Genomic DNA, 27,363 nt, shown 5'->3' with positions numbered 1-27,363 from the left:
AGCTTCTGCTAGCAGTGGGGGTGATAGTGGCAAGAACTATTTCTGCTTGCCAGCCCAAGCTTTCTTCCTCAGGACTTAAGAGCCTTGCACACATTAAAGCAGCATTAACTGCCCATCGTATGATGCGTCTCATCTACGCTCTAAGTTAAAAACACTTGCAGAAATTCTAGGAGTTGAGTTCATCACTGTTAATAAACATGTGCCATTCAGGATACTTAATAATTTAAACCAGGAGAGAGGTGCCATCACTGTAGAGTAGCAGGATTTGAATCTCAGGCTGTCGTGATCACCTTTATAGGAGGAAGCTCCGGATCAAGTTCAATGAGCCGAGGTGAGATGAGTTTGGCAGATGTCCAGTGTCATCTGGATAAAGAAGGTGCATCCAACCTGGTCATAGACCTCATCATGAATGCCACCAGTGACAGAGTCTTCCATGAGAGTATCCTACTTGCCATTGCCCTTCTGGAAGGTGGGAACACTACAATACAGGTAGGAAAATGGAAAACATTAACCTTATAACTAAAACATGTCGGGAAGGGAAATATTTTTGAGATCCAGGAAACCTGACGAGGTTAAGGAGATGGGAGGGGAAATGACTAAATGATCTTTGACCTGTAATTAAGGGAAATATCAGTGTCTACCATGCAAAAGTTAACTTATTAAATGTTTGCATGGGCACTAGGTAATTGAGGTATTTCCCAGGGCAATACAGAGGTATGAATGTATAATAAAACAGCTTTGTACCATAAGTTAATATGACTGCTTTTATGTGTAAGTTGAAGCAACTGCAAGATGCTTTGAGACCTTTACAACTATAGGTCTTACATTTCAGATCAGAATTTAAAATATCACTGCATGGTAAACTCCAGGCCACCACTGTTCTTCTGTTATCATGCTGTACTTCATTTCGGTGTTTTGAATACAAATTTGGTGTCACTAAATGCGAACTGCACCTGGTATGGATTTTAGTGAACATACAGCAACTAACTTGTTGCATTTCAGAAACATGGTATTCTTCCAAACAGAAAGACAACCTTATTACAGAAAAATGCGACTGCAAAGATTATTAAATATGTAATATCTAATTCTTTTGACTTTGTGTATGTTCTGCATACTAGCAGTCCTGGACAACAGTCCTTATGCATAGCTCTTCCAGAGGTTGTTTTCCCTTTGCTCACCCTCCTGCCATTTGTTTCACACCTGAAGAAGACAATCAGTGATTTGTTTAAGAAGGTCAACAGGTTGTTACTTTCAGATAAATATGTTCAAGCATTTGATACACATACAGATTTAGGCTTACAACTTGATACTATTTGTGGTGCAACCTAATGAGGAACAACTATTGAGGTACTTAAATCAGGATCCAGGTAAACTTTGCAGAAGAGCTTGGACAAACAGAGCTAAGAAAACCTTACATACGTGCCCCACTGTTCCCAGTACAATATAACCACTCCCCAGTCCTTTATTTGTTAATGTCCTGAAAACCAAGCTACCCAAAGCACGCGGTCGGTCTCTGGTATCATTGCAGTGGCTAAGAGCCACCACAATGGCAACGTTATTCTTGCTAGACCTCTGTGGCAGCTTCTGTGAGAAATGTGGAACAGGCCAGGGGCAGTGCTCCGCGTTGTGCTCAATCTAATGTAACTGTGGGCTCTAGCCAAAACAGCTCATCCCGTTCTGGTTAGCTCTGATTGTCCCCTCCTTTGTATGGCTTGTGCAGCTGTGGAGAGAGTTGATCTGATGGAAAACCGGCCTGCCAGCAGCAACAGATTCAATGCTATAGAAAAGGTCTGTGTAAAACCTGACCAGAGCTGTGCAAAAGAGCAGCACTTTCCTCTGGGTAGCACTGTGTGGTGAGACTTGATCAAGTACAACATGAGGCTGAGTTCCGACTGGTTATAATTGATGATAATGATTAAAACTTAAACTACATCTACAGCAGCACCACCTTGTTTTCGCACAAACTTCTGCTGAGAGGGGAGAGAATCTTTTCAGGTTCCTTCATCTCTTGGCTCTGTAATCAGTACCTTCTTTTTTCCCTGTACATGTGCTCTAGAGCGAAGCTTCTTTGCAAAAGACAAAGTGGGAACAAAGCACTTAAAATCCCATGTCATCTTAAAATACAATGACAGGATTAACATTCCATGGGGAGAGTCACTCCTTTCAATTTCCTGCTCTCTTCAGATCTGAAGGAAGCTGAGCTTTCATCTTCTTCGCTCACAGGTAGCCTCAGGTAACCTCACACTGCTGTGCTGGAAGGAAAAACAAATTCTGCACCAGCCTGAAATGGAGAGAGCCTTTGCTTGTCCTGGAACCCAGAACTAATGGAGTGAGCAGAGTCACTTCCCTGCTGTGCATGAATTGTTGTTAGAGTTGGAAGCAGACTTCTTAGCTCCTTGGGTCAAAACAAACAGGGAAATCTTCCATCCACGTCCAGAGACACCTCTTTCACCAAAAAGCAAGGGTTTTTTAAGTTTGCATTTGCTGTCTATTGCTGCAAATTGGGAGTCTGTGAAATAATTACGTGGTTAGGAGCGAGCTGTTGTCGTACGGTGGTTACAGCAAGTGGCAGAGCTCTCGCACCCATGCGTTAGGGTCCTGCCAGTTTCTGCTGCTCTCCTGCCTTTATAGACGTTACTTCCGACAAGCCAGAGAAACTATTTTCCATCCTTTCCCACTCAGGAAAAAGTGCTTAGTGGCTGCCTTTACCTTGAGAAAAATGTTCTGGGCAGCCAGGAGTTGCTTTGTCCATGTGTGTACGTGCTGTAACGGAACAGCGAGGGGTTGGGGATTATGGACCTGGTTGCTTTTGAGTACAGAGTGTTTTAGGAACCAAATCGCTTTCTGATGCCTACAGCTAATGCTGTGTAAGGCTGAGGTCTTGGACACACCCAGGAGCTCTTACTCATGCATGGGAAGCACAGAGGAGACTTTACTGAAAATATCCTAACAAGTGGTCCCAATCCAGCAGCCTAATAGCAAAAGGCAAAAAAGAGGTTTATCAGTGCGCAATGTTCCCTGGGTTACCTCTGCCTTGGTTAATCTGTTCCCCGGGGCCCTGCTTTGCTTGCACGATCTCCAGCACAGTCAGGGCCCTTGGAGACTACCACAACATCAGTCAGGAGCGGCACTTACTCAGCTCTCTCATCTTTCAGTAGTATTTGAGTCATGAAAGCCAAGTAAATAAAACTTTAATGCAGAAAAACACGAACCACAAAGCCTAATTTCTGGGAGAACAGCTGGCTCGACGCTGGTGAATCAAAGTGAACTTGGAGGTTTGCTCTTTAGTAAAATCACAATTTCTGTTCTCTATCTCCCAGAGTGATTGCTGAGTGATGTCCAAGTTAAGCTGGCATCCAGAGACAGTAAATTCATGTAACCAAGCTCTTCTCTCTTCGCATAGTGAGCTGGCATATCTGCTCACCCAGAAAATACCGAAGGCTCTGGGTGAAACCTAGCTGTTAGCAATTCTGCAGAGGCAATACTCCCTGCAGGAGAGCAGTCAGTAGCCTGCACAGCTTCAAATCTGCTGGTTTTTATGAAGCAGTCTTTCACTGCAGTACAGATTTAATAATGGTATAGCAGAGTGTTGATCTCTTATTTAGTAAGACTTTATTTCTACAAAAAGCACTGCAAAATTTTTTGTCTGCTTATGGAAACAAGACATGCTTATGAAACTAGGTGCACTTATGAAAATGAACCCAGTGCTCTCTGTGGTCTTTTATCCTGATCCTTCTCTAATCTGTATTCTTCCTGTGAGTTTTGCAGATCAGGTGGGGCTTCACAACCTCTGCAACCTGCAGAGTGGATTTTCTGAAATTCTATGGCAGTTTCCAGTAACTGTCAGTGGAAGAGTCATCTACAGTCGCTGGACTAATAACTGTGTTCAATTTGCATCAGATGCGTTTGTCATTGTGAAAGTCAGCCTAGCCAAGTCGGCCAGCTTTGTCTTTGGGTTCTAACACAGCTCGTCGTCATTTCACATTTTTTTGGTTATTATTAGCAACTCTTCGTTTATAGTATTCTGAATAAGTTCATTCCGTGCTCCATCTGAATAATTTTTACTGAACTTAAATTGCTTACAGTCCTTTGAGAATAGGAAACTAGTGGGATAGGGACAGGTTATGTAAAAAGGCTTTTTGGCAGTACAGCCAGAAATATGTCGCCCCTGCATGGCATTTTCTTAACTCCAGGTTTTCACACGGGAAATGAGTTCAGCCTGAAGTTAAGCAAAAGTCTGTACTGACACACAGGAACTTGCACATGACGTTTGTAATATGGTTAATAATGGGAGTTCCCGGGTGACTCCCATGAGCTTCAGTGGGAGAACAGATCCCCGTGATGTTGGAAAGGGATAACTGGAATAGGTGTTACTGCCTCATTACGTGTATGCAGGGCCAATATTAAGGCTAGGCAAAGTAGGTGGTTGCCAACTCTAGCAGAAAAGCAAATCTAGAAATGTTCCTTATTATAATTGGCAGCAGTGATTTTTATTGTATTGTTAAGAAAATGAACGTGGGGGAGAAGCAGGGCAAGAAAAAATATTCCTGGTTTATCTTAGGTAATAGGCTCAGAGGGTAGTGTACGGCACGTTTCATCCCAGCTGCTCGGTGTTTTGTTGTTGGGAGCGAACGTGGATGTGATAAATTTACTGTCTGGGGAGAAAGACAGGTCTCTGCACACCTAGAGCCCTCTGGATGGAAGCTTTTCAGTGTTGTTTTTTTGGATGTGTTTGGGAACAGGGACAGGTGCTTTGGTAACAGGTGCTGGTGGTGGTGCCCGAGCTGTGTCCGGTGAGCTGCCTGCTCCCGGCTCCGCCGGGAACCCTGCCCTCGTTTGTAACGAGGCAGGAGCGGAGGTGGAACCGCAGGGTCAAAACCGAGCAGCAAATTAACTTGACAAATGGTACTGTTCACTGAACTGAAAATTATATAAACCCCTTTATTAATTTATATAACCCTCAGCATCCGCCTCGAGAGAGATCGCGTCAGCGGTTCTGCGCGGGACAGCCCTGGGAGGGCGGGTGCCCTGCCGGCCCCGTGCTCTGCTCCAAAATTTGAGGGGTGAGCAGCATGCCCCCAGCTGGGGCACTGCCAGCGGGTGTAAGGCACCCGTCCCCGCAGGTGCTGGCTTGGGCGTGCTTCACAGGAGCTTGCGTGGCCGCTGCCATTGCTCATAGGCATGCTTACCGCAGAGCTGCTGCTCCTTTGGAGAGATCAAAGGATGGTCCGTCCCTTGCGCAACCTGCAACACAGCCAGTTTGCCTCGGTTAAAGCAATCCCAGCAAGTGAATGACAGCGAAGAAAATTGCTGAGGACTTCTCCTGTAGCACTTGTCTCTCATCTGCCAAATAAAAATTATATGCACCATATACTCTGCTTCACCTCTGTGGAGTTTCAGGTTTCCTAGGTCCATGGAAGTTACCGACAAGTAAGGTCCCTTACATAACCACCTCTCCCTGGAGAGTTTGGTCTGCTGGTTTAATTAGGGATCTTCTCAAAAGTTAGATTATGTGACAAATTACCCACACACGTTGGTATTTTCAGCAAGGGAAGGTAAAGTGAGGTTGATGATATTAGTTTAATTGAAGGCATTTTTAAGTGCTACCCCAAAGCGATGTGATGCAGAGCTACCACTTCGACGTGCAGCGCTACCTTTCCCTCACCCCTTCATCCACAGTTCTTCAAGGTACACTGCAAGCACCCCACATGGTAAAGGGACTCAGTACCACCGAAAAGGTGATTATTTTTCAGAATAGAAATGGGATTTGCTCCTGGCTTTAATGTGAGCAGTCGCTGCCTGTGCACAGGAGGTGATCACAGACTCTCCCTGGGGCAGGAGGGACACCTAGGGCGGTGGCCAATTTCAGCCACCACGAGGGCTGTCCCCGAGGAGCCTGCGGTGTGCGGCTGTGGTGTTAGACTGCGTGGCTGTGCCTCCGTCACTGTGTGGCAAGAGGCAGTAAATCAGCGTGAGAACAGCATCGGGCTGAGCCAAGGTGAGGAGTTCGTTCACTGTGTGTGTGCTGAGGCTCCTCTGCTGCGTGACTGCACGGAAAGCCTCGTGGCTTGGAGGTGCCTTGGCTTCCAGAGCTCTGCAGTTCAGCCCACGAAGGGAAGCCAGGTGTTTTACGGGCCTTCCTTCTGAGCATTGGTCAGGTTAGGGGCCGTGGCTGCAGGGATCAGGGCTGTGCCTTGCACAAGTGGCTCTGAATGAGCAAAGGTGGCTCTGAATGAGCAAAATACCAGAAATCACCTCAGCTGGCTCTTGGTTTCTCTGGTTTTGTAGAAAGTATGGGTTTGGGTAAAAGGCTGGACTGACACAACTCTCCTGCCTTCAGCTCTGTCTTGCACCATGTAACGTGCTTCGGCTTGGTTGACTTTTCTCCTCGTGTGCTACCACCAGCAACCAAGCTCCAGCAAGGTGAATTGCAGTCTCCTTTGCGAAACTCAGTGCCTCAGACTGTCCAACAATGATTGATTGTTATGAAGTAATTGCAGATTTGCACAAAAAGGAGTTGAATCCAGACTCGTCCAATTCCTGTCTGTGTTTCTGGTGCACAGGACTGCAGCAGGAACCAAGTGACCCAGGTTGCTAACCAGGCACAGAGAGGACTCCTGGTCAGTGCGCTTGGGTCTTGGCATTAAGAGTGCCAGGACGCACAGAGAAGCGTTCCAGGTTCTGGCCTGGTGCTAAGAACAACGTGGGAGCCATGACGATCCCCAAAGCTAAGTGCAAATATTCCAACACGCGGCTCTCAGAACCCTCTGGGATGATGCTGCGGGGAGGCGCAGCCCGTCGCAGTGCGCAGACGTGGCAGCCCCAGCGGTCACTTTCATTGCTGCCGGCCACAGCTCTGCTTTTACGAGGCAGTAACTGAGACAGATCTGTGCCCTTCAGCCTCCTGTAGCGCTGGCTGCGAAGCAGTGACAGAACTGAAGGGTAAGTGATGCTGGAGAACAGCAGTGAAATGGCTGGAACACACCAGTCAACCCATTCCTTTTTTTTTTCCCTTTCTCTGTTGGCCTGGATGTGTGCTGCCCTAGTAGCTGCCAAGGCACTTAGGGTGTTTCTCCATCGCTGCAATTGTCCTCCAAAATCAGGAGAAAATTTGGCAAAACGATACAGAAGTATCGGTAATTCAAAACATAGATTTAGTGACATAACTGTGTTTTGGGGTTTGTGGTTTGGACTTTTTACCCAAATGTACTTCTTGCAGGCTATGCAGCAGTCACAGATACCTGTGAGCACATAAAACTGTACGTGGGGGTAAATGCTTCAGAGGCAAGAATACCGTTGGGTCACTAAGCTTCTGTGAATAGCACTTGGGAACTTTTGGTCCCTGAAAAAAAAGTCTCTTAATTTCCAGTCTGAGAACTCCTCATCCAGATAGAATGTGAGAAAAAGTGCCGGTGTTTGTTTTTAACAGGCAGTTGGGATTTTTTGATATAGGATGTTGTTATCTTTTTTCATTGCTTCGATAATGTCTGTTGTGGAAACTAATGCCAAACCAGCAAGGTGTCGGTGCCTATTAAGTAATCACCTGTGTCTTCCACAATTTTAATAAGTCTTTCTCAAGCTGAACTGTACCATAACAGTGTTTTGACATTCTGAGTATGTTACTCTGAACATGATACACAAAAAAAGTAAATCTTGGTAAAGACCTGCATGGGGCAGGACACTGAGCTGTGGGCTGCGACCAAGAGCGAGCAAGCTCTCCCAAACGAAGCACGATGCACATCCAGAACCCAGGGTTACCTTCAAAACAAGGCGTTGAACTTGCAGTAGTAATTAAGCGAGTGCTGAGGAAATCCATCTCCCGATGCACTGCTGATCGTCATCAGGTGAGCAGATTGCAAGCCCTGGGGCGCACACGGGCTCCTTCACGTGTGCTTCAATGCATTTAGCGCAGGGGAGGCTCGGATCTCACCTGGCCGTGAGACACCACCGTGTTAAAAACAAACACGCCCTGGTAATAATGCACTGAGAGAGTGAAAAGCTGTTAGGAGTCATTGCTGCCCTTGCTTTACAGAGGTGATTTCATTTTCATTGGGGGCAGCTGATGCTACTGGAAGGATTTGGGGGCCATCAGCGCTCCTGTATCATAGCATCTTCCAGCCTTTTTACCCAACGGGGAGCTTTTCCACGTAGCTACTGAGATGCCCGTGTGTGTGATTGAGCAATGCAGGCAGGAAGGGAGATGTGCTACACCAGAGCTCGGCTGCTTTACTCCTCGTCTGGTCTCGGTAGCTGCGAATACCACATCATTCGTGGTTGGGCGTTACCACAGACCTCTCCTGTGGCCTCTCCCTCGGCGCTCAGATGCAATCCTGGTGCTCTGCGTGGCGATGGGAGTCGGTGCTTCTCCCTGTTCCCCTCCACGGAGTCCACATCCAACTTTTAAGATGATCCCTAACAGGATTAAAGTCCTCCACAAGCAGGCAGAGGCAAGCTATTCAGAAAAACAAGGTCATGCTGCATTTTTATTTTTTTTTTTTTGGTAAGCACAGGAATCAACAAAGAGATGTTATATAACTTCTATTTATATCCCACTTGCTCACTAGCTGCAGGCACACACGAGTAGCTGAGGAGGGAATTTAATGAGCTCTCAGGGCTTGCTCACCTTCCAGAGCTGGTAGGAGCCAGCTTGTTTTTGAAGTGCGTCAGCAAATGAAACTGGTGGTGGGTGGGTGGTTTGGGTAGGTGGACTGACTTGTTGCTATGGTTTTCTTTAATTCCTCTGTCTCTCAAGAAGATCTTACACTTTTTTTTTTTTCTTTTGGGGAGTCTGCAGACTTCCTTGTTTCTCACACCTACACACAGCTCGCTGGTTCACCAAGGAAGTGGGATTCGTGCTCCTGCCACACAGGAGCCTCGCGCAGATTAGCTGTGTGACCCGCCGGTGCGTGCTCGCACATGCACGCAGGAGGAACTCAAATCAGGCTCCGTGCTGAAAGCAGGTCGGGCCCCCAAGTCTCCCACGCTGGGAGAGCCATCTGCTCCCTGCTCGGAGGGATTTAAACCCCGAACCCAAGTCACGTTCCTACCTGTAACTCCTCCAGCCTGCGCTTCCCTCTGCTCACCCGGCGTCACCTCGCGGGGCTGGGGCCGTGTTTGTGAGGGGCTGACCCGTGCTCAGTCCTGGCTTTGCTCCTCTCTGTGAAAGGACCGAACCGCATCGGGGTTTTGAGTGTTACAATAGGAAAACACATAGGATACAAGGGCTCTTCGTGATGTGAGTGGTGCGATTCCCCCGCTGCTTTCATTTAATGCTTGTTGGGAAAGCCGAGTGTGTGCCCGGGTCGGGCTGTGCGTGCTGCCTGCTGCCAACCTGCTCCGTGCCCCGGGGCAGGCTCTGGCTGAGGGCGAGCCCTGCAGGACTGCACGTGGGCTGCCCGTGGCAGAGGGAGTTCGTCTTCCTCGTGGAAAACAGAGTGGAAGTCCCCCTCTGCTTTCAGGACACGGTTTATTTTACAGTTTGCAAAACAAAAAAAAAAAAACAAAAAACACAGTCAGTTGAGGTGTTCCGGCAGATTTTCCTTATGGGTTTGTTTCAAGCTGTGAAGTACGTTCAGCCTGAGTTATTTCAGCTGCCATTTCGCTCGGCTCCGCGAGAGTAATGATATTCATCACTCCTGCCCGGGAGTGATGGCTCTTCGGGGAGCCAGGATGTATGGAAGGTTTCGGTTACAGAGGGGGGGGTCGTTTATATTAATAAATGAATGAAAGGGGAGGGGATGAGAACGAAAAGTTAGGTTTTAAATTCTGCGGCGGAACCCCTTGTGATATGTTTAGGCAGAACATAAAGGGTTGGTGTTTGTGCTTAATCTGGTGCCTGTGTTAGCGGTGCAGTTCCCCTTCTTCTTAAAATGTGGCTGCTTTGAAGTAGTCCTGCCGTAAGAAATGGTACGGGGGTGGCAAGCTCGTTCCGCAAACACGAAGTAGCACAGAAGTTTCGCATTAGTTCTTGCTGGCAGCCTGTCCGGGTAACCCAGGCAAGTTAACATCCCCATCGTAATTTCTCTTTAGCGTTGGAATAAAATGTCCTGAACCCAAGCCAGAGAGCTGATCTCTCTCTCGTATCTGGAGGGACTTTCCTCTCTGAAATAGCCCTGACTCGCCAGGCTGATAGGACGCTTTCTGTTCGTTGACGTTAGAGGAACGGGGAGGGAGATGACAACAGCCCGCTTGAATGCGTGCGAGGTGTTTGCTGGGGCTTTCCTCTATTTATTTGTAACCAAATATTTGTTTTCCTGGGGAGTTCTTTGGGATGGGCTGCGATGCTCTGGCAGGGCTGGATGGCCGTGGTGTGAAGCAGCTCCGTGAGCGGGCGTGGAGCAGAAAACGCTCCGTCCCCTGCGGGATGGCAGCCAGCCCTGCTCGGGTTCTGCAGCCAAATGTTTCCTAAAATCAGGCCGCCCTTCTTTCAGGAAGAAGCACGCATCTGGACAGATCTATCTTAAACCCAACGTTTGCTGATAGCTTTAGTTGTATTTCTCCCAACACGATCTCAGCACATACAGTCCAGCCACAGTCACTGAGGCTGGGGAGCAAAGCCAGGCTGCTGGGTGCCCCCCAACCCAGCCACTGGGCCCTTTTTTCAGGCAGCAAAGCTGCTGGTCGTGGCTTGGGGGCAGAACTGGGTGGCAGGAACCTGCCAGGGGAAGGTGGCAGCACGTGTGGGCAAAGCGGGCTGGATGGGCCTGGGGAAGGGAGAGCTAAGGGCAAGCTGCCGTCAGCTGGCTGCTCGTCCCCATCGAGCAGTCCTGTAAAATGCCAACAAGCAAGATTTGAAAAAATACTCAGATATTTTTTCGGTTTAGCACAAGGTAGGTAAATGTTTAGTATTGTGTGTAAACGCGCTGAAGGGGAAAAGCTGCCAAGCTCCTGAGATAACCATGGAAGAGAGAGAGTCTTTAAAAATAAATAAATAAAGCGGTGACTGGAAATTGTGACACAGAGGAACTTAAGCACACGTTTCTAACAGTTATTAACCACTACAGAGAGACAGAGTTCACCATCTCTGATGCCTTCTAAAGCAAGGAGGTGTTTTTCTTGAAAAGACGCGTTACTTAAACACAACTTCAGGTTTGCTTAATGAGCAAGACCTCCGGGCTGGTGGTGCTCGGGGGTGGCCCGGACTGTAGCTAACCAAGGCACCAAAAATTCAACTTCACCTTTGATTTATTTTCTACTCAAATCAGCCACTGGTGTTTCAGCTTTGCTCCTGCAAAATGCACAGAAATAAAGTAGAAAAAGTCAGTAAATAATTGCTGCTGGAGCTATTTACTTAATGTCCTTTTTTTTTAAGCTCCAAGGCAGTGTGCTGGAGCTGAAAAGGTGTAAGGGGGATTTTCTGCTGCATGAGGTTTCTGGGTGGATTTCTTCAGGAGCAGAGATGGGTGGTGGAGGGAAGGAAGGAGAAGTTACTGCACAGGTTTCCTGGTCCCTGCCCTTGTTGGTTGCTTTACTTCTTTGGTAGCTTAACTGACCACGGGATGTCAGGAGGAGGAATCAGGGTTCAACATCGCATTGCAGACCAGCGAAGTTTGTGCTGGGTTCTTCTTTCCACCCCCTTGAAACCAACACGGTACCACTCAGGATACTGAATACTTTTAGGAGACGCAGCACACTGCTGCCTGCCCAGGGCTCCACGCCGGCACGGAAAAGGCACACCACAAAAATGTGTCCTCTGCCCCCGGCAGGGCTTACAGCTTGCAGACCTTCATGCGAGGAGGTTTTCCCCTCGTGTTCCTGTGCAGATCAGCAATGCCCTTTCCATTGCCCCAGATGAAAGCGAAGCCATGAAGGTCTGAACGAGCTGTGTAGGTGGCTGTAGCTCTGTCTTTAAAAGTGTTTAAGAAGTCTTTGCGTGATACCCTTACGTGCTGTGATCAGGCTGGTGTGTGAGAAGCTTCTGGATTTCGTGTGCGTGTTATCAGAGTTTCTTTCATTCTGTGGCTCTGTAATTAATAGCAGTCATGTTATCTCTGCTACTTGCATCAGAGAAGTCTCTGCTCATTCAGTCTGCTGGTGGATGTGCTCCGGAGCTGTCTGCGTTTCGTGGAGGTGCGGGCACTCGTGGAGCTGCGCTGGCTGAATCCAGCATTCATAAAACAAACCTCATGATCTCCTTCGTGCCATGTGATGTCTCGTGTTCAACGGCAGTGAGTGTCAGGGAAACTAAATAGTCGTACGCTGCTCCGTCAGAGCAGAGAGCTGGTCCCCTGCCAGCTCCTTGAGCACAAAACAAGCTCCTACCTTCACTTTGCTTTGAGCATCCTGGGGTACCTTGTGCTGGGACAGCCAGGTACAGGTGTGGAAGGGGCCACGTTTCTCTGCCCTGGTCTCTGGCAGGTTTCCTGGAGGCCCCAAGTCCCAGCGTGGAGGAGCCAGCATGGGCTGCTCTGCCCGGTACAGGTGAGGGCAGGAGAAACACTTGGCTGCAGGGTCAGCAGGGATTTTTGGGAGCCCTCAAAGGCGGAGGCAAGGTTAAACGCTGCTGTATCAGCAGCACTTCAGGAGTGCCTTTCTGGAGCACTGCGTTCAGGTAGAGCTTTGCTGGTCCTCGTGTTCCAAGCACAGCACTCTTGCCTGTGGCTGCATGGCGGTGTACGAGCCGGGATCCTGGCACACCGTAATCTAAAATGGCTGCTCCACTTCTGTGTTAAAAAGGGAGATTTTCCCAGTTTTGGTTTTGAGGCTATATCTGAAAATAAGTTTAAGGATTTCTGCCATAATTAGCACCGCCAATTACCTGTAGGAGCACAACTTGCAAGATCGCACCTCTTAAAGAACAGTGCCTTTGATAGCTGGCATGTGGTTGATTCATATGTGTGAAGGTGTTAGGCATCCTGACCTAAAGCGAAACAATCATTTTGTGACAACCATTGAACGTATGCACAGCACGCACAAGAATGCTTTACTGGAAATGTTCGTTTCATTTGTTTTTTCTCTGAAGTGCAATGGAAAGTCAGTTAAGAAGCTCGAAAAGACGACAAAAATCAAGCCTGTCAGCAAGTAACAATTACTCGCATGCAAGGTATTTCTTCAGTGTGGTTCATTAGAACGGTTCACCACTGGCTCATCACAGGGAAAATCTTCCTCTGCAGGCTCTTTAGATGTGCAGTCAGGTGACGGCAGTCACCAGCTTGAACTGCAAATCAGGGCATTTTTCAGAAAGTGGTTACACTTTCTAGAACCAATGGTTTATGCTGGTCTGTCTGTAAAATATTATTGTTAGGTGCTTTGTTTAATACCGTGAGAGTCAAATTTCCAAGATGCAGCTTAGAGACCAGCCCTTCCTCTGTGCTTACAGGCAGCGAGTAAGAGCGAACCTGGGTTTGGTTATGGGCCAGCAGCTCAGGGAAGCCACGTTATGGCATCGCTTGGTTGGGATTGCAGTGTGACAGGGCACTAGCCATCGTCTCTGGTCGCATCAAAGGACCAGTGTAGAATAAAAATATGACCTGGATAAGTAATCTGTCAGTCAAAGGCTGTTTGGAGAGAAAATGTGAGGATACTTGATATAAAATCCTGAATTAGAGAATAATTCTGCAAATATTTCCAAATGAACTGGTCACTCAAGTCACCTCGTGTCGTGTCCCAGGGCCCTGAACGGTGTCTGTGCTGTTCTAAGCCTGCTGGCAGGGTGCACTTCTTGCAGTGTTGCCCGACAGTGAAAGTGTGCTCGGCCCTTGTGAGAGCTCAGGGGGAACCTTTATTGCTTCCCAGCTACATCTCCTAGACCTGGATCGCTTCCACACATCTTCACCTTTGGGATCAACGTGTTTCTGCCATGAATTTATTGTCCCTGTGGATGTCATTTACATGTACAACACTGCGTGTGTCCTGAAACTTCTCCTTTGATTTTTTCCCTTTTCTGTTACTCGTTTGTGGCTGTTGGCAGGTCAGAAGCTGGTGGCTCCCTGTTGGTTCTCACCAGTCGCTCTCCTTCTCTAACTCCAAGCGTGCCCAAGTGCGAAGGTGTGAGGGGATCTGCTGCTGCCAGACGGCTTTCTGGTTGCATTGTTTAGGAGCAGAGTGGGTGATGGAGAGGAAAGGAAGGTGAAGTTACTGCATTGGTTTCCTGGTACCTTGTGCTGCTAATTGCTTTGCTCTGTGGCACTTTAATCGAGTATTTGAACGGGTGTCAGGAGAAAGGATCCGTGTGGGTGGCTTTGCAGACGTGCGATGCTCGTGCAGGGTTCTTCTTTCCATCCTCTGATAATCGCTAGAACAAATGAACTCTTTAAAGTTTACCTGAGGTGCCTTGGGCAGGTGGAAGGTATTGCAGAGGTGGGAGGGATGTCTTACGTGAGTATTGACCAGCTTCTTTAAATAGTAGCACTCCTCCTCTGTCTGTAATCAAAGCAGCAACTTTTTTAGCGTTTCAAAGTCATTCAGCGGTGTCCTGACTGCAACTGCTCAGGCATGATCAAAGGCAGGCGTCCGAGAGACAGGCTCGTGTGCTCTGAAAAGCAGGCAGGATGGATTGCTATTCCCATTTTTCATTTTTTTTCAATAAATCGGGTTTCGTTCCTATTCATCATGTAAAGCTGTTGGGTTGTGAGCCGCTGCAGAATGCTAACTAATTTCATAATACTCTGCATAAGGTGACCCACTTACAAGTTCATCCTTCAGTCATGGTTAAGCTCTGGTCCTGATTTACGTAACAGCATATTGGTTTCATCAAGAGTTGTCTGATGGCTTACTGTGTTGGCTCCCTTTTGACCTGTACGTGATTTGCATTCCCTTCTACTTTAGGGTCAGCTTTCTGTCTCTGTGCGTATGGGCAGACGAGCATTAATAAACCTTCTCGAAACTAGTCAGCGCTCTGAGCTCTTCTGTCACTTACAGGCATATCGGAGTAGGAATTAGAAGGGGTTTTAAGAAGCCTGCAGACAGGGCAGTGGAAACTAAGCACAAAATATCCCTTGTTACATGTGCCCTGTTTGTACGGTTTTGGACTGTGATTAATATCGAGTGCTGCATACTGTGAGTCACGGTCCCTTTGATTGAAGCTTGGGAGGGCAGGCTGGGCAGGCTGCTGCTTTCTCCTCTGTATTTTTTCATACTGTTTTGTTTCTGAGCTGAGAATCGAATTATAGGTAATTCCTTTGTCCTTACCTTACCTTGATTTGTTATACTTAATTCTGCTGTTGAGAGAAAAGTATGCCGCCTAAATGTATGAGGGCTAGCATGATTTATTGCACTTGCTTCTTTAAAAACATATTAGGAAGTTATCGATAAGGGAGCTACCATAGCTGAGAAATGTTGGCTTCATTAAAAATAAGGTTTGAGGTTCCATTTTTCTAGGTTTCAGTTTACTGAAAGCTAATTAACTTTCCAGTCCTTCAGGATGTCACACCTTGCAGAAAGGTGAAATAATCTGTATTCAAACCTCTGTATGAAGATATCTACCCTGTTCCTCTCTCTCTTGTAGCATTCATTCTTCTGCCGACTAACAGAAGATAAGAAATCTGAGAAGTTCTTTAAGGTTTTTTATGATCGCATGAAAGTAGCACAGCAAGAAATCAAGGCTACTGTCACAGTCAACACTAGCGACTTAGGAAATAAAAAGAAAGATGAAGACTCAGACAGAGATGTACCGACAAGAAAAAAAGGTAATCCCCAGTCGTTCCCCTTCTAGAGTGACAAGGGAGTAAAGTGCTGTTTTGAACTCATTTCAGCTGATGCAATAATGCTCTGATCTCTGATCCCACAGAGCAAAGTTCAGAGATCAGTGGTGCCCTGGCTTGGGATTTCAAGAGCTTCATTCCCTCTTCATCCATTTGTGAGATTGCACTAGTGAAATGATGAAAAGTATTTCTGAGATGAGACTCTGCCACCTTGTCTCTCGTGACAAGCTGCCCAAATCCAATTCGTAGTAATGACCCTGGACTGTAGGTTGTGGTCAGTGCCTTCTCTAACAAAAACTGGAGAAATGCTCGTTTTCTTCTAGAGCAGGTGCTGTTACTGTAACTCCTGCTAGTGCTAGATGTGTGTTCCCTAACCAATTAATATTGGAATTTGTAACTTTAATGTGGTTTGCATTGTGAAGAGATGACGTGACATCCTTCTAAACTCAGGACCCTCACATCACACTAAACGTACTGACCAGAAAGAGCTGCTGGTGAATAGCCAGCCTGTGTGTGGAAACGTGTGAATAGATTTTCTCGTCCTCTCCGTTCAGTTTGCCTAAGGAAGCTCTGTTCTTATGTATTTTAGCGAGAGAGCCTATGACCCAAATTACAGAGGAAGTCCGGGATCAGTTACTGGAGGCCTCTGCAGCTACAAGAAAGGCTTACAGCACTTACCGGAGGGAAGCTGATTCTGATGACCATTATTCGGCTGGGGAAGGAGCACAGCCAGCAGCAGACAAGAATAAAGATGACCTGGAGATGAGTGCTGTGATCTCAATAATGCAACCCATCCTCCGTTTCTTGCAGCTGCTCTGTGAAAACCACAATCGGGATTTGCAGGTACAGTCTGACTGCTAAGCAAGAGTGCTCGTGTAGCTTGTGCAGTCACTGCTGTCACATCAGTCTCTCTAATCCCCTCCCTTTCTATATGGATACATAAGTGACTGGTTTCCTTGGCCTTTAAGGTAATCCAATAAAAGTTATTTATATGTTGCTGGACAAATACGAGTCCAGTTATCTTGCAGTCTTTTCAATGCATATAAAAGGTGGTGGGATCACCATTTGAAGTGGCTTTTTTAAACATACACCTAAAGCAAGCAGGTGTTCTGCTGTGAAGTTACCGATCCTCTTTGAGAGGGGAAAGAAGAAAGCAGTGGGAAAAGAGAGCACTGAGACTTTGGTTCCAGCAGCCTTTAAGCACGTGCTTGCTTCTCAGTGAACAGCTCATTTCAGTGACCGCTGTACAGCCATCCATGTGCACAGAACTGAGCGTGCTGGGATGATGATAGGAAAGCCTTAGCTAGAGCTGAGTCTGGGAGGGAGATGGGAACTGTGCACAGGCTAGTCAGGCTCACCTCGATCCCAGAGAAGGTGATGCGATAACTAATCCTGGAAGCCACTTTCAAAGATCATAAGAGGAAGAAGGTGACTGGGAGTAGTTTTGGATTTATCACTGGAGAAGCTGAGGAAATGCAGGATAGAGAAATGGGCATCAAAAACCAAACGGGTCGGTCCTGGAAAGCCTCCTGTTGCTGCCCCTGCTCTGAGCAGAATCCAAAGGTCTCTGCCACCTTCAGTGGCCTGTGATGTTCTGCGGTGTGTGTAGCAATTCAGTAGTGAGGCTCATCTGATTTAGCACATGCCTCCACAGGAGATAAGATTTTTGCTTGCAAATGGACTGTAATTAACATGATTTTCGTTCAGCGTAACCACTGCCGCTGGTTTAGAATTGAACGTGAGGAGCTCGAGAGACGCGGTACAATGCACTAAATGCCCTCATAAAGGAGCAATAATTGCCTTGATTGCATATTGTTGTACTGTATGCCAGAACTGTAAGACCCTGTGTGAATGCTTTTCAGACCTGCCAAATCACTTCCGCCGAACTTGAATGCCCTGCTGCTGGCAATATTTGAAATCAAAGCTGTATGTTAATGTTTCTGTGCGATGAACGTGTAATTCTTCCAACATTTTATAGGTGCTGAGGTTACGTACACCAGGCCTTCTCCTAATTTTTCAAAAAGTATTTGATCTTTGTTTTGTCAAACAATTTTCATGCCGTTAGCAATGTCGGAGACAAGTAGGACGCCAGCTTTGCGTGGCACTAGTCCAAACCGCACGCACAGGATCCTTTCTTGCTGCTGTCTTTGGCTAGGCACTGAAAGCTATAGGAACAAAATTGAATTCAAGCCAATGCGAAAACTTGGCCTGAGCTATTCGCCGTCCTGAACAATTAAATTCCCCAAGCATCTAGTAGCTGCATTCAGCTCTGGGAGAAAAAGGTTAAAATACAAGTAGAAAGAACAATTTTTCAAAAATAATGTTATTACTGCTGGCCTGCCTTGATGCTTGCCTTTCTCCTGCAGCACTGAAGCAGAGGTAGGAATGTGTGGGGCTTCCAAACCCGTCTGCAGCTAGCAGGTTGTAACGGAACCCCTGTCAGTATTGCCAAGGGGTTTGCTACGTAAAGGAGTAAATACGGGTTGTTAGTTACTCTGGAAATTGTGCGTCCTCCCAGGTTACAGAAGTGAGGTTTAGATTTGGGTGATCCCTCTTCACTTCCATTAGCGCAATTACAGCTCTGTCGAGCCAGGCGTTTGAGGAGCTGTTGCAAAACATCAGGCTGCTCGCAACTGCTAAAAGGGGGAAATGCAAATCGCCTCTGTGAGAGCCTGGTGGGGGGTATGCTCAAGTGAGGCAGAAGCCTTTGAAATGGCTCCCCGAGTTGCAGTCCTGTGCCTTTTGCACCACTCTTCTTCCTTCTGGAGCAGCCTGTGCACGAGGCAAGGAGCAGCCCTCCCAGCCAGCCACCCTCCAACACGCAGCTCCAGTGCTGGGCTTACTTCTCCCCATCGAGACGAAATTGTTATTGCTTCTTTTCTTACCGAGTGGCTTATCTCTGCAAAATAGCATAAATATTGTAGTAATATGCTAGCAAGTCGTGCTAAGGTGAAAGCTCTGAGCCAGTAGGCTAAATACTGCTTTTGGGCAAAAAAGAATGAATTGACTTAACTTTTCTTGTTGGTTTTTAATGTTTGTTTGTTTCTATTCCTAATCGCTGAAGGCACAGCGTAGGTTATGAAGAAGTAAAGCTTTGCCTGCTGCAGAATAGTGATTCAGTGATTTGGCTGGCAGGGCAGCACTACAGCATGTAGAGAAGGAGCAGGTTCAGCTTGTCGTGTTTTAGGCAGGAAGCCTGTCTGAGAATTAACTTTTTAAGACCAATACAGATCACAATATTCAGTGAAAAATGCCTTGCCCTACTTGATCGCTAGTAAAGAAAAACCTGATCACTTAAAAATCTCCCTGTGCTGAGACTTGGCTCTTACTTGTGTTTCCTTTGCAAAGTTTTTTGCAGTCAGGGATCAGGTTTCTGCTAAAACAAAGGCCATCCAATGACAACACTGAGGCTTTTGGGGGAATTACCGATGTAAATGGCAGAGCTCTTCCTTCCAAGGATGCTGTGCTCATCCATGCTTGAACAACGTGAGCTGGCGTTCTGCAAGTAGCCAGCTTTATTTTTATCCAGTGTGTTTTCTCTAAAGGGTGCTCAGCTTTAGGCTGTGTACGGGGAAGCAAGTTCCCCACCAGTCCAACGTGCTGCTGAGGCGTTAAGGGCCTGCTGCAGGTGCTGCCTTCCCAAACGTGGCCATGCCAAGTCGTGTGGGGGGGATGGCAGCGTGAAGCATCTCCAGAAGGGTTTTCACAAAAGCAGGACTTTAATGACTGCCTTTGAGTGCACTTCATCCCACTGGAAAGTGTTTCTCTCTCTAATGACTATATAGGATGCTTAAATGTAAGCAGTGTGAGTGCTTTTTCCTCCTTTCTCCTCCTGATCCCACAAGCTGCATATTTTTTCACGTTTAGCTGAATCTGCAGCCCCATCACTCTTCATTGTGAACGTGGGGTCTTGCAGGTGGTGCCTGAGGTTCATCCCGCTGGACGTTACAGGAGGGCAATCATGATATTAAGGCTTGTGTTCCCATGTCGTAGCCCTCGGGATGGTCTGGGTGATAGGAAAGGACGAGCTGGGGCTCCAGCAAATTCCCTGGGACAGTCCCAGTGCAGAGGGACTTGTTTTCTGCCATATTTTCCTTCACCACGTTTAGCCATCTAACGTTGTCCTTTTGCCTCCTGTACCTCATTCCCCTTCTTTCCTTTCTTTTTATTGACTTTGGATCAACAAGTTAAGCTACATATCAGAACAAATGCCATGCCACAGGAGCGTTTTGTTTCCTAGCTTTCGATATTATCCATGATTTTTGCTCTTTTCCCGGAGGGAAGGGAAGAGCTCTGATTTCTGTAGCATCAACCTTTCTACTTTCTGACAAGTTAATCAAAAGTCAGGATATTAAATGAGCAATCAGTTGAAATGTGCTGAATCACTGTCACCTTTACTCTGTATTCAGAGGCAGCATTTTCCTTTTTTAGCTTAGCCTTCAATCGAATCTGGCAATTTCTCAGTCTGCTTGCCTTAGAAGACTTATTAGTCTGACGCAGCCACCAGAGGCAATCAGTTAACAGCGCTCTGCTGCAGGCTGGTAGAAAAGGCTTTGCTGCTTCCCTGGTCCCATGCATTTTGTTTGTCAAAGGGGTTTTTTTCCACCTTTAAAATGAAATGTTTTATAACCTGCTAGAATTGAGCCAGATAGGAGATCTCCTGCTGAAGCTGCTAGGATAAGAAAGTGGTGGTGTCGATGTTTTCACAGAGCACTGCTGGGAGCGTACTGACAAATAGCATCTGAGTCACTGGGAAATTGTTTTTCATTAATTGTCCCTCTTTGGGTTCGTTTTTTTTTTCTTTTTTCTCATTTGGAACACAGGAGAGGGGAAACACGTTTAATCCATGCTGATAAGCCTGGTATTGCATGAGAGGAACTGCTCCTAATCAGCAGCTTCAAGCAGGGATTACGATAATTATGTGGGAAGAAATGCAATTGAGAGAATTGCATTTAAAGGCGCTCTCCTTCAAGTCATGCAGCCAGGTGCCTCCTTGCCATGCAGGTGGGGCTGCTGTGAAGCCGAAGCCAGGGAACTGCATCTTCTGTCTGGGAGAAAGGTCTCGGGAGGAGTCTGCAGTGATCATTAGTAGTGAAATGTAGCGCGTAGGGTAGAAAGAAAGCTTCCAGGCTCAGAGGAGCCTCCTGATCTGGAGTGAATTGCCTATTCTGTGTTGCTGCTTAGCGCTCTAATGGATGCACTCTGTTTATTACTTGTTGTCTTCTATAAAATTTGAAGCCAACAAGCTGCTTCAGAGAGCAGCACGTTGCAAGCAAGCCCTGGAAGAGTCTTAAATTGCTTGTCCAGGCTCCTTGTAATGAAGTTCCAGTGAAATTAGAGCAATATACCATGCGGTGCAATTGCGGGTTGATGAACTTAATAAAACGTTATGATCCAAACATCAATTTGTATGCCTTTTTCCTGTCCTCCCCCCTGCCCTGGCTGTGACACTCTCCCTGCAGAATTTCCTACGCTGCCAGAACAACAAGACGAACTACAACTTGGTGTGCGAGACGCTCCAGTTTCTGGACTGCATCTGCGGAAGCACAACCGGAGGACTTGGGCTTCTTGGTCTGTACATAAACGAGAAAAACGTGGCACTGATCAACCAGACACTGGAAAGTTTGACCGAGTACTGTCAGGGGCCATGCCACGAAAACCAGGTAACGTGTCGGTAGCTGGACAAAGCTCACCCCTGTTGCCCTGTGCCTGCAGCGTGCGCTCTGCTGGGCTTGGCTCTCAGCCTGCTCAGCTTGTGTTGTCTTACACTGCTACTCACTTTGTTCGCCTGACAAAGCGATTTTGGTTTGGCTGTTTTTTTCTTTATCAACTCATAGTAGTCACCTTCTCCTTCTTGGGGCCTCCCCCCAGGAGTTAAACCACTCCAAGCATCAGTCAAAATTTTTCTGCTTCTGCTAGGATTTAAGTTCTTGTATTAGACGTGACAGACAGGGAGAGTGGGAAATTTTTGCACTTAAAATCCGTTAGAGTAAAATTGTCTAAAACCAAGCCGTGTTGCCCATGGTAAATGAGGCCAGCAAGGAGGCCCCCGGCCAAGTGGGAGAAGCTGGAGCTCTGTGGCCTTGTTAATGATGGTGATAGGCCTGGGGTGGGGCTCGAGGCTCTTCTCAGATTTTGTCGTGTGGGTAGCCCCAGGTGCGTGTCACTGCTGCCTGCCTGTGCCAGCACAGGGGATGTGGTGCTGGCTCCAAGGAGCCTCTGCCTGGCTGCCAGTGATATGTGACCCTGTGAGCAGGATGCTCTGGAGCAAGCGTGATGGTTTGAGCAATGATATTACAGAGAAGACAACTGAGGAACGACAATAAATCGATAAATATCAGACTATCAGGTGAGGCGGTTACTGACCCACAGCTGGACCTGGTCTTTTCTGTGGTTCTGCGGCTAAATGGCTAAGAATGAATCCAGGAAAATGCTTTGTCTGGATAAGCAGGAGTTTGTAGCTGCTCCAGAACTGCAGTTTGCTCGAATGGGAAGGACCACAGGGCAAAGCAGCTGCACTGCCTGGCTCTGCTTTCCCACTTCATCGCCCCACCTCCTCGCCTGGTGTACAGCCGCGTTTTAGAGCAGCACCACCAATTAGGCAGTCCCATGCTTCTGCCCTTGCTCTGAATGTGATTCTTGCTATAATTGTTTCAATTAGGCAAATGAAGTCTGAAGTCTGAAAGTCTAGAATAACTGTAGATAACAAGAGATAGCTACGCCTAAATAATTTTCTAAACTCTGGCTGCTCTTTGGTATTGACTCAATAACACACGCTCAGGATGCGTTAGAGGAGAATTTCTGCATTGGGCTGGCAAGGTCTGATCATCATCTCTTCCTTTTAACACACAAGCCTCTGGGATTAGAAAATGGATATCTGCTGCTTTTCTGCATTTGCATTCTGTTGGAGTCTTAGTATGCTACAGAAAGACTAGAATATGACTTTTCCAAAGGTCTTTAAGAAAACCTGTCCTTTGAAGCACTTTTGTCTGTCCAATTGTAATTTACAGGAAAGCTAAACAAAGCGTAGTGGGGATGACAAAGATGTTCAGGTGAAATCGTATTTATGCAAAAAAAATGCATGAAGCTTTACGTGTCCGTTTATATTTTATCTCTGTAATACAGACCACAGACTAGGTGGAGTCACCACCTTTAAATGTGAGAATGCATCTTTGCAGAGGAGCTCAATAAGAGAGCAAGGCTCTGCAGCTGGAAGGAGCAAGCTGCTGTCAGTTTGTACGTTTTAGTTACAGGCAGCTATAGGAGCAAGGTTACAGGGCAAGCATGAAGGATATGGAAAGTCACATTCTTTGATTAGATGGCTCTGAAGTTGGTGGTGTTTGGCACATCTAAACCAAAGATAACTCTCCCTAACCTTAGTAAAAGTGTTCTGCCTCAGCTATTTATTCAGCCTGAGCACTTTGGCATGTAAATACTTAGTTTATCAACTGTGATGCTTTCTGCTTCCTGAGTCTGGGTGGTTTCAGTAGGGCACGCCATGGCTGATTATAGGAAAAGCTTGAAACAAAATGCTTTTATCTCTTGTTATTCCACTGTCTGGAGTATTGTGTTCAGTTATCCATCTTAAACAGCTTACCAGGTGATGAAAGAGCTAACTCTTCTGTTCTGGCTGCATCACTAGCCTAGGCTTCATTTGTATTTAGACAATTAGTGAAGTTTGATTAATTTTCTTTGGACAGAACTGCATTGCTACTCACGAGTCCAATGGTATTGACATCATCACAGCATTAATTCTCAATGATATCAACCCTTTGGGAAAAAAGAGGATGGACCTTGTATTGGAACTAAAGGCAAGTGAATGTTTTGTGTGATCTACGTTCACATAAGTGAGATGAAACATAATTTTATTGTTGGAATAATGTGGGTGTTAATTATATCCCAATAATCTCAAGTGCCAAAAAATTATTTGCATCAGAGAGCTGAACATAGTGCCCAAAGACTGTCTGTCACAGGCAATATCATATTTGAAATGATAACACGGAGTCACCAGTTTTCAGATGTGGGTGACTGCAGACAATCAAGATGTGCTGAGGAGTCCTGAAATAATTGCCCGATAAAAATTTAATTCCAATTAAAACTTCTCTGTTGGTGAGCTTTTACATGTACAATGGAAGTAAAATTTCTCGTGCTACATCTAGGTCCCTAATACTTTATTGCTGCTGTTAAATCAGTTGATGTTTAGTCATCAAGATTTTTTTATGGCTATTCATATTAATGCTGAAATAATTAGCCCTGGTGCTGTTTTCAAAATACCCTAGCAGGTTGTCTTCTGGCTACAGTAGTCACGGAGTACTCCTACTTCAGCATTTGTTTGAGGAGTATTTCCTCTCCAACTTATTGTCCTGTCGTATAGTGCAATGTCTCGTTGTTTTCCGCTGCCGACTCACACCATTATTATGGGTAGTGTGGCTTTTTTATTATTCTAAATAAAAAATGCTTTTAGACTCAATTAGCATTATACTTCAAAATTAAATACTTTTATTGGTTTTTATTGTCAGTCATGATGGATTTTAATCTTAATTGTTCGTATTAAAGTAGTCTGGTGCCTTGTGGTAGTTTCCCATTTCCTCCTCCGATTTCTTGGCATGAGCAGGTCGCAGAGTAATTTTCAGCTAAAAGCAGCGAAGCACGTCTGTGTCTTCAGCCTCGGCTGTCCTTTGATTTAATCAACAGAATCTTGAGTAAAGCTGAGCTGCACCATTGTGGGGTTGAAAGCCTGTAGTAATGCTGCAGCATTTTTAACACTACAAAATAATACACACAGCTTCAAAACCTCAGTATTTGAGAAATCTAAACCTTAATTTGGTGTTCGCTGATAAATAGGGTTTGGGAAGTAAACGGATTTTAAAAAACAAACGAGCAATAAAAAACCCACCTCAGTTGTACAGCCAAATAATTAGATGGGAGGGAGTGCTTGGCACGCTGAGGCTGTAGGAGCCCTGCCGTAGTTCCAGCCGCGTGGCTCTGCCTCGCCTGGTGCTTGTACTCCTAGAAACCAGGTATCTCGAGCCCTTCTGGGCAGTGAGTGTGGAGGAGCTGAAGCTGGGTATGCTCTGCTTGGGACTCCATGCAGTGACTGGTGGTGTTCTTCCTTCCCTTCAGAACAACGCTTCGAAGTTGCTCTTGGCAATCATGGAGAGCAGGCACGACAGCGAGAATGCAGAGAGGATCCTCTACAACATGAGGCCCAAGGAGCTGGTGAGTCCCCGGGCTGCCCTGACACTCCTGCCTAGGTGTCGTGGGGAGAGTCCAGGCGCTGCCCAGGAGGTCTGCATGCAGGTTGCAGACAACTACCAGTCCTGGCAAGGGATTGATTGACTGAACGCGGTGTTTGCTGGGCATGGACCTGGTTAGTCCCCAGAAAGCAGGAGCACTTCGGTTGTGCTGAGTGTGCTACATAAAGAAGGGAAGAGAGCATCACCTCACGCTTTGGAATCTGTGTAAAGAAATTATTTGTGCACAAAACAGATCTATTGTGGCCTAAAAGCTGTTCAGTAAACTCTAGCAGCATTTTGGGCTGCTTAATGTGTTAATTGGTGAAGACACAGATTCAAAGTACCCCTGAAACACTGACAGCTCATCCAAGTGTGTGTAGTTATGGCAGGGGCCAAAGATCAGATGTGATGTAGTGTGCCATGAGCACAGCCCACAGCACATTACTTGGTGGGAAACGTAGAGTTTGGTTTCTCGTTTTGATAAGCCAGGCTGAAGATGTTGAGTTCAGGTCTCCTGCTTTATCCTGGATGTTGAAGCCCACTGCCCTTCCTCTTGAATGTGTATGGTCAGCTTCCTTTCACTTCTCTAAGAGCACCAAATGCCTTAGCAGACTTCAGCCCTCAAACTGAGCTGTCTCCTCATTGGCCTGTGTCTGTTTTTCTAGGTGGAAGTGATAAAGAAGGCATACCTACAAGGCGAAGTAGAATTTGAGGATGGAGAGAATGGGGAAGATCTTGCAGCATCTCCTCGGAACGTGGGGCACAACATTTATATATTAGCTCATCAGGTAGAATTGAATCCGCAGCATTTGTTAGCACTAAGTGACACAAATTGTGAATAGCAAGAGGTCTGCTTTTCACTGAAATTGTTTTAATGGCTCAGAGACAAACTCACTGCACGTTCTCTTTGTATAAGAGCCAAATCTTATCTTTAAAATAGTCAAAAATGAAACTTCTGTAATGAATAAGAAACTGTTCAGAGTTATAATGGCAGACAGGCAGCTTCTTGACCAAGGTTCTGAGGACACACGATTCAAGTTCTTGGCAGAACTGGGGAGCAAAATACTATTTTTCAGCTGTATCAGAAGTTACTTTCTACTTCCAAAGAAATTCTTCTCATGGATCATTTAAACCTTAAGCAGAAATCTCACTCTGCTTTTATTGTTCATGTCACGTTCTCTGTCATCATTTACATTGGAGCTGGTCAGGTTCACTGCATTGATACAACGTGGTGTTGGAAAGGTCAAAGACCAAGGGGAGAAAAAAATCCAGATCTATTTATATAACGATGCTACATAGATCCCTCCATTAGAGACTCCTTCCTTTTGCATCTGAGAAAAAAACACACTGTCATTATGCTATAGAAGTAATTTAGAGCATCCAGAAGCGTTTTTTTGAGCAGTGTTCTGTGAATCTGCTTTTTAGATGATGCAAACGTTCTCCTCCATCCCTGCCTCAGCACTTGAGCAGTAAGCACACCTTTGAATTAGGGTGGGTGTAGAAGGATAGACTGAATGTGAATGGTCAGAAACTTTCACAAGTCAGGCAAACAGTGGGAGAAAATGGATAAAAGAGGAATACAGCATGGATATTAAAATATATATTGGAGTCTTTCTGACTTGCTCCCAAAATAGAGCTGCAGGGTGTCTGGTTGGAATAGAACAAGCCTTCTGTCAACTTTGCCCTTTCTTAGCAGCTGACTGCGTACTATGTCTTTTTTTATGCCAAAAATCAGAAATTTAATATCATAGAGAGACATCTGGTGTTTCCCACTCCCTTTGCATTCCTTTATTTTAGTTGGCTCGTCATAACAAAGAGCTGCAGAACATGCTGAAGCCGGGAGGTCAGATAGAGGGAGACGAGGCTCTGGAGTTTTATGCCAAGCACACGGCACAGATTGAGGTAAAGGGAAACACGGGGGGTGTGGGGAGATGTGGTCTTCTGGGGAAGAGCAGTTCGCAAGGAAATCTGTGTAAGGAAACAACAGTTACATTATACATGATATTTTGATTGAACTGACTACCTGTGTGGACTGTCATCTTTGACATAAGAACTTTTTTTGACAGCCTCTGGGAGGGGAGCTATTTTTGAGCTGTCATGTGTGGGCTTTAAGATGGAGCTGAGCAGAGCTCTGTTGGCAGGAGGAAGTGTAACTTCACTTATGTTACATTTTGGCCGGTACCATTGCTTAATCCATAGTTAGAGATATCTTCTGCCATTCTTTCTGTATTAAAATGAGCGTTTGGCCTGTGGTACAGTCAATCTGAGATGCTTTTAAAAAGTAAAACATATACAAACACGGAGACTTGACAAAACTCTGTAATAAGCAAGATAAATATAACTGTTACTCCTTATACTTCCCTGCTCAATGTGTGGCTAAAACTTGCTAAGATTCCTGAATCGGGTGACCAGATTGTGCTGAAATTCAGAGCAGCTTTGGTGCAGGATTTGCTGGGCCCCTTGGAAATCCCAGCTCTGAGCAATAT

The 27,363-nt window shown here is 46.2% G+C and overlaps 1 protein-coding gene across 4 annotated transcripts in view; it reads left to right on the top strand.

The window, feature by feature from the left end:
- Nucleotides 1-27,363, top strand: part of ITPR1 (inositol 1,4,5-trisphosphate receptor type 1) — a 163,958-nt gene that overhangs the window by 103,883 nt on the left and 32,712 nt on the right. For 3 of the 4 annotated variants that reach the window (XM_082768397.1, XM_082768396.1, XM_082768399.1), the window contains 8 exons: nucleotides 299-489; nucleotides 15,446-15,626; nucleotides 16,231-16,484; nucleotides 21,104-21,304; nucleotides 23,342-23,452; nucleotides 24,765-24,860; nucleotides 25,543-25,665; nucleotides 26,675-26,779. In XM_082768397.1, the coding sequence (XP_082624523.1) occupies nucleotides 299-489; nucleotides 15,446-15,626; nucleotides 16,231-16,484; nucleotides 21,104-21,304; nucleotides 23,342-23,452; nucleotides 24,765-24,860; nucleotides 25,543-25,665; nucleotides 26,675-26,779 (1,262 nt within the window). The remainder of the gene's footprint in view (nucleotides 1-298; nucleotides 490-15,445; nucleotides 15,627-16,230; nucleotides 16,485-21,103; nucleotides 21,305-23,341; nucleotides 23,453-24,764; nucleotides 24,861-25,542; nucleotides 25,666-26,674; nucleotides 26,780-27,363) is intronic. The other variant, XM_082768398.1, reaches the window with a different exon arrangement.

The sequence above is a fragment of the Aythya marila genome, assembly GCF_965140915.1.
Source record: "Aythya marila genome assembly, chromosome: 10".
Classification (NCBI taxonomy): Eukaryota; Metazoa; Chordata; class Aves; order Anseriformes; family Anatidae; genus Aythya; species Aythya marila.
The sequence above is the reverse complement of the archived record's forward strand: the minus strand, read 5'-3'. Positions and strand labels throughout refer to the sequence as shown.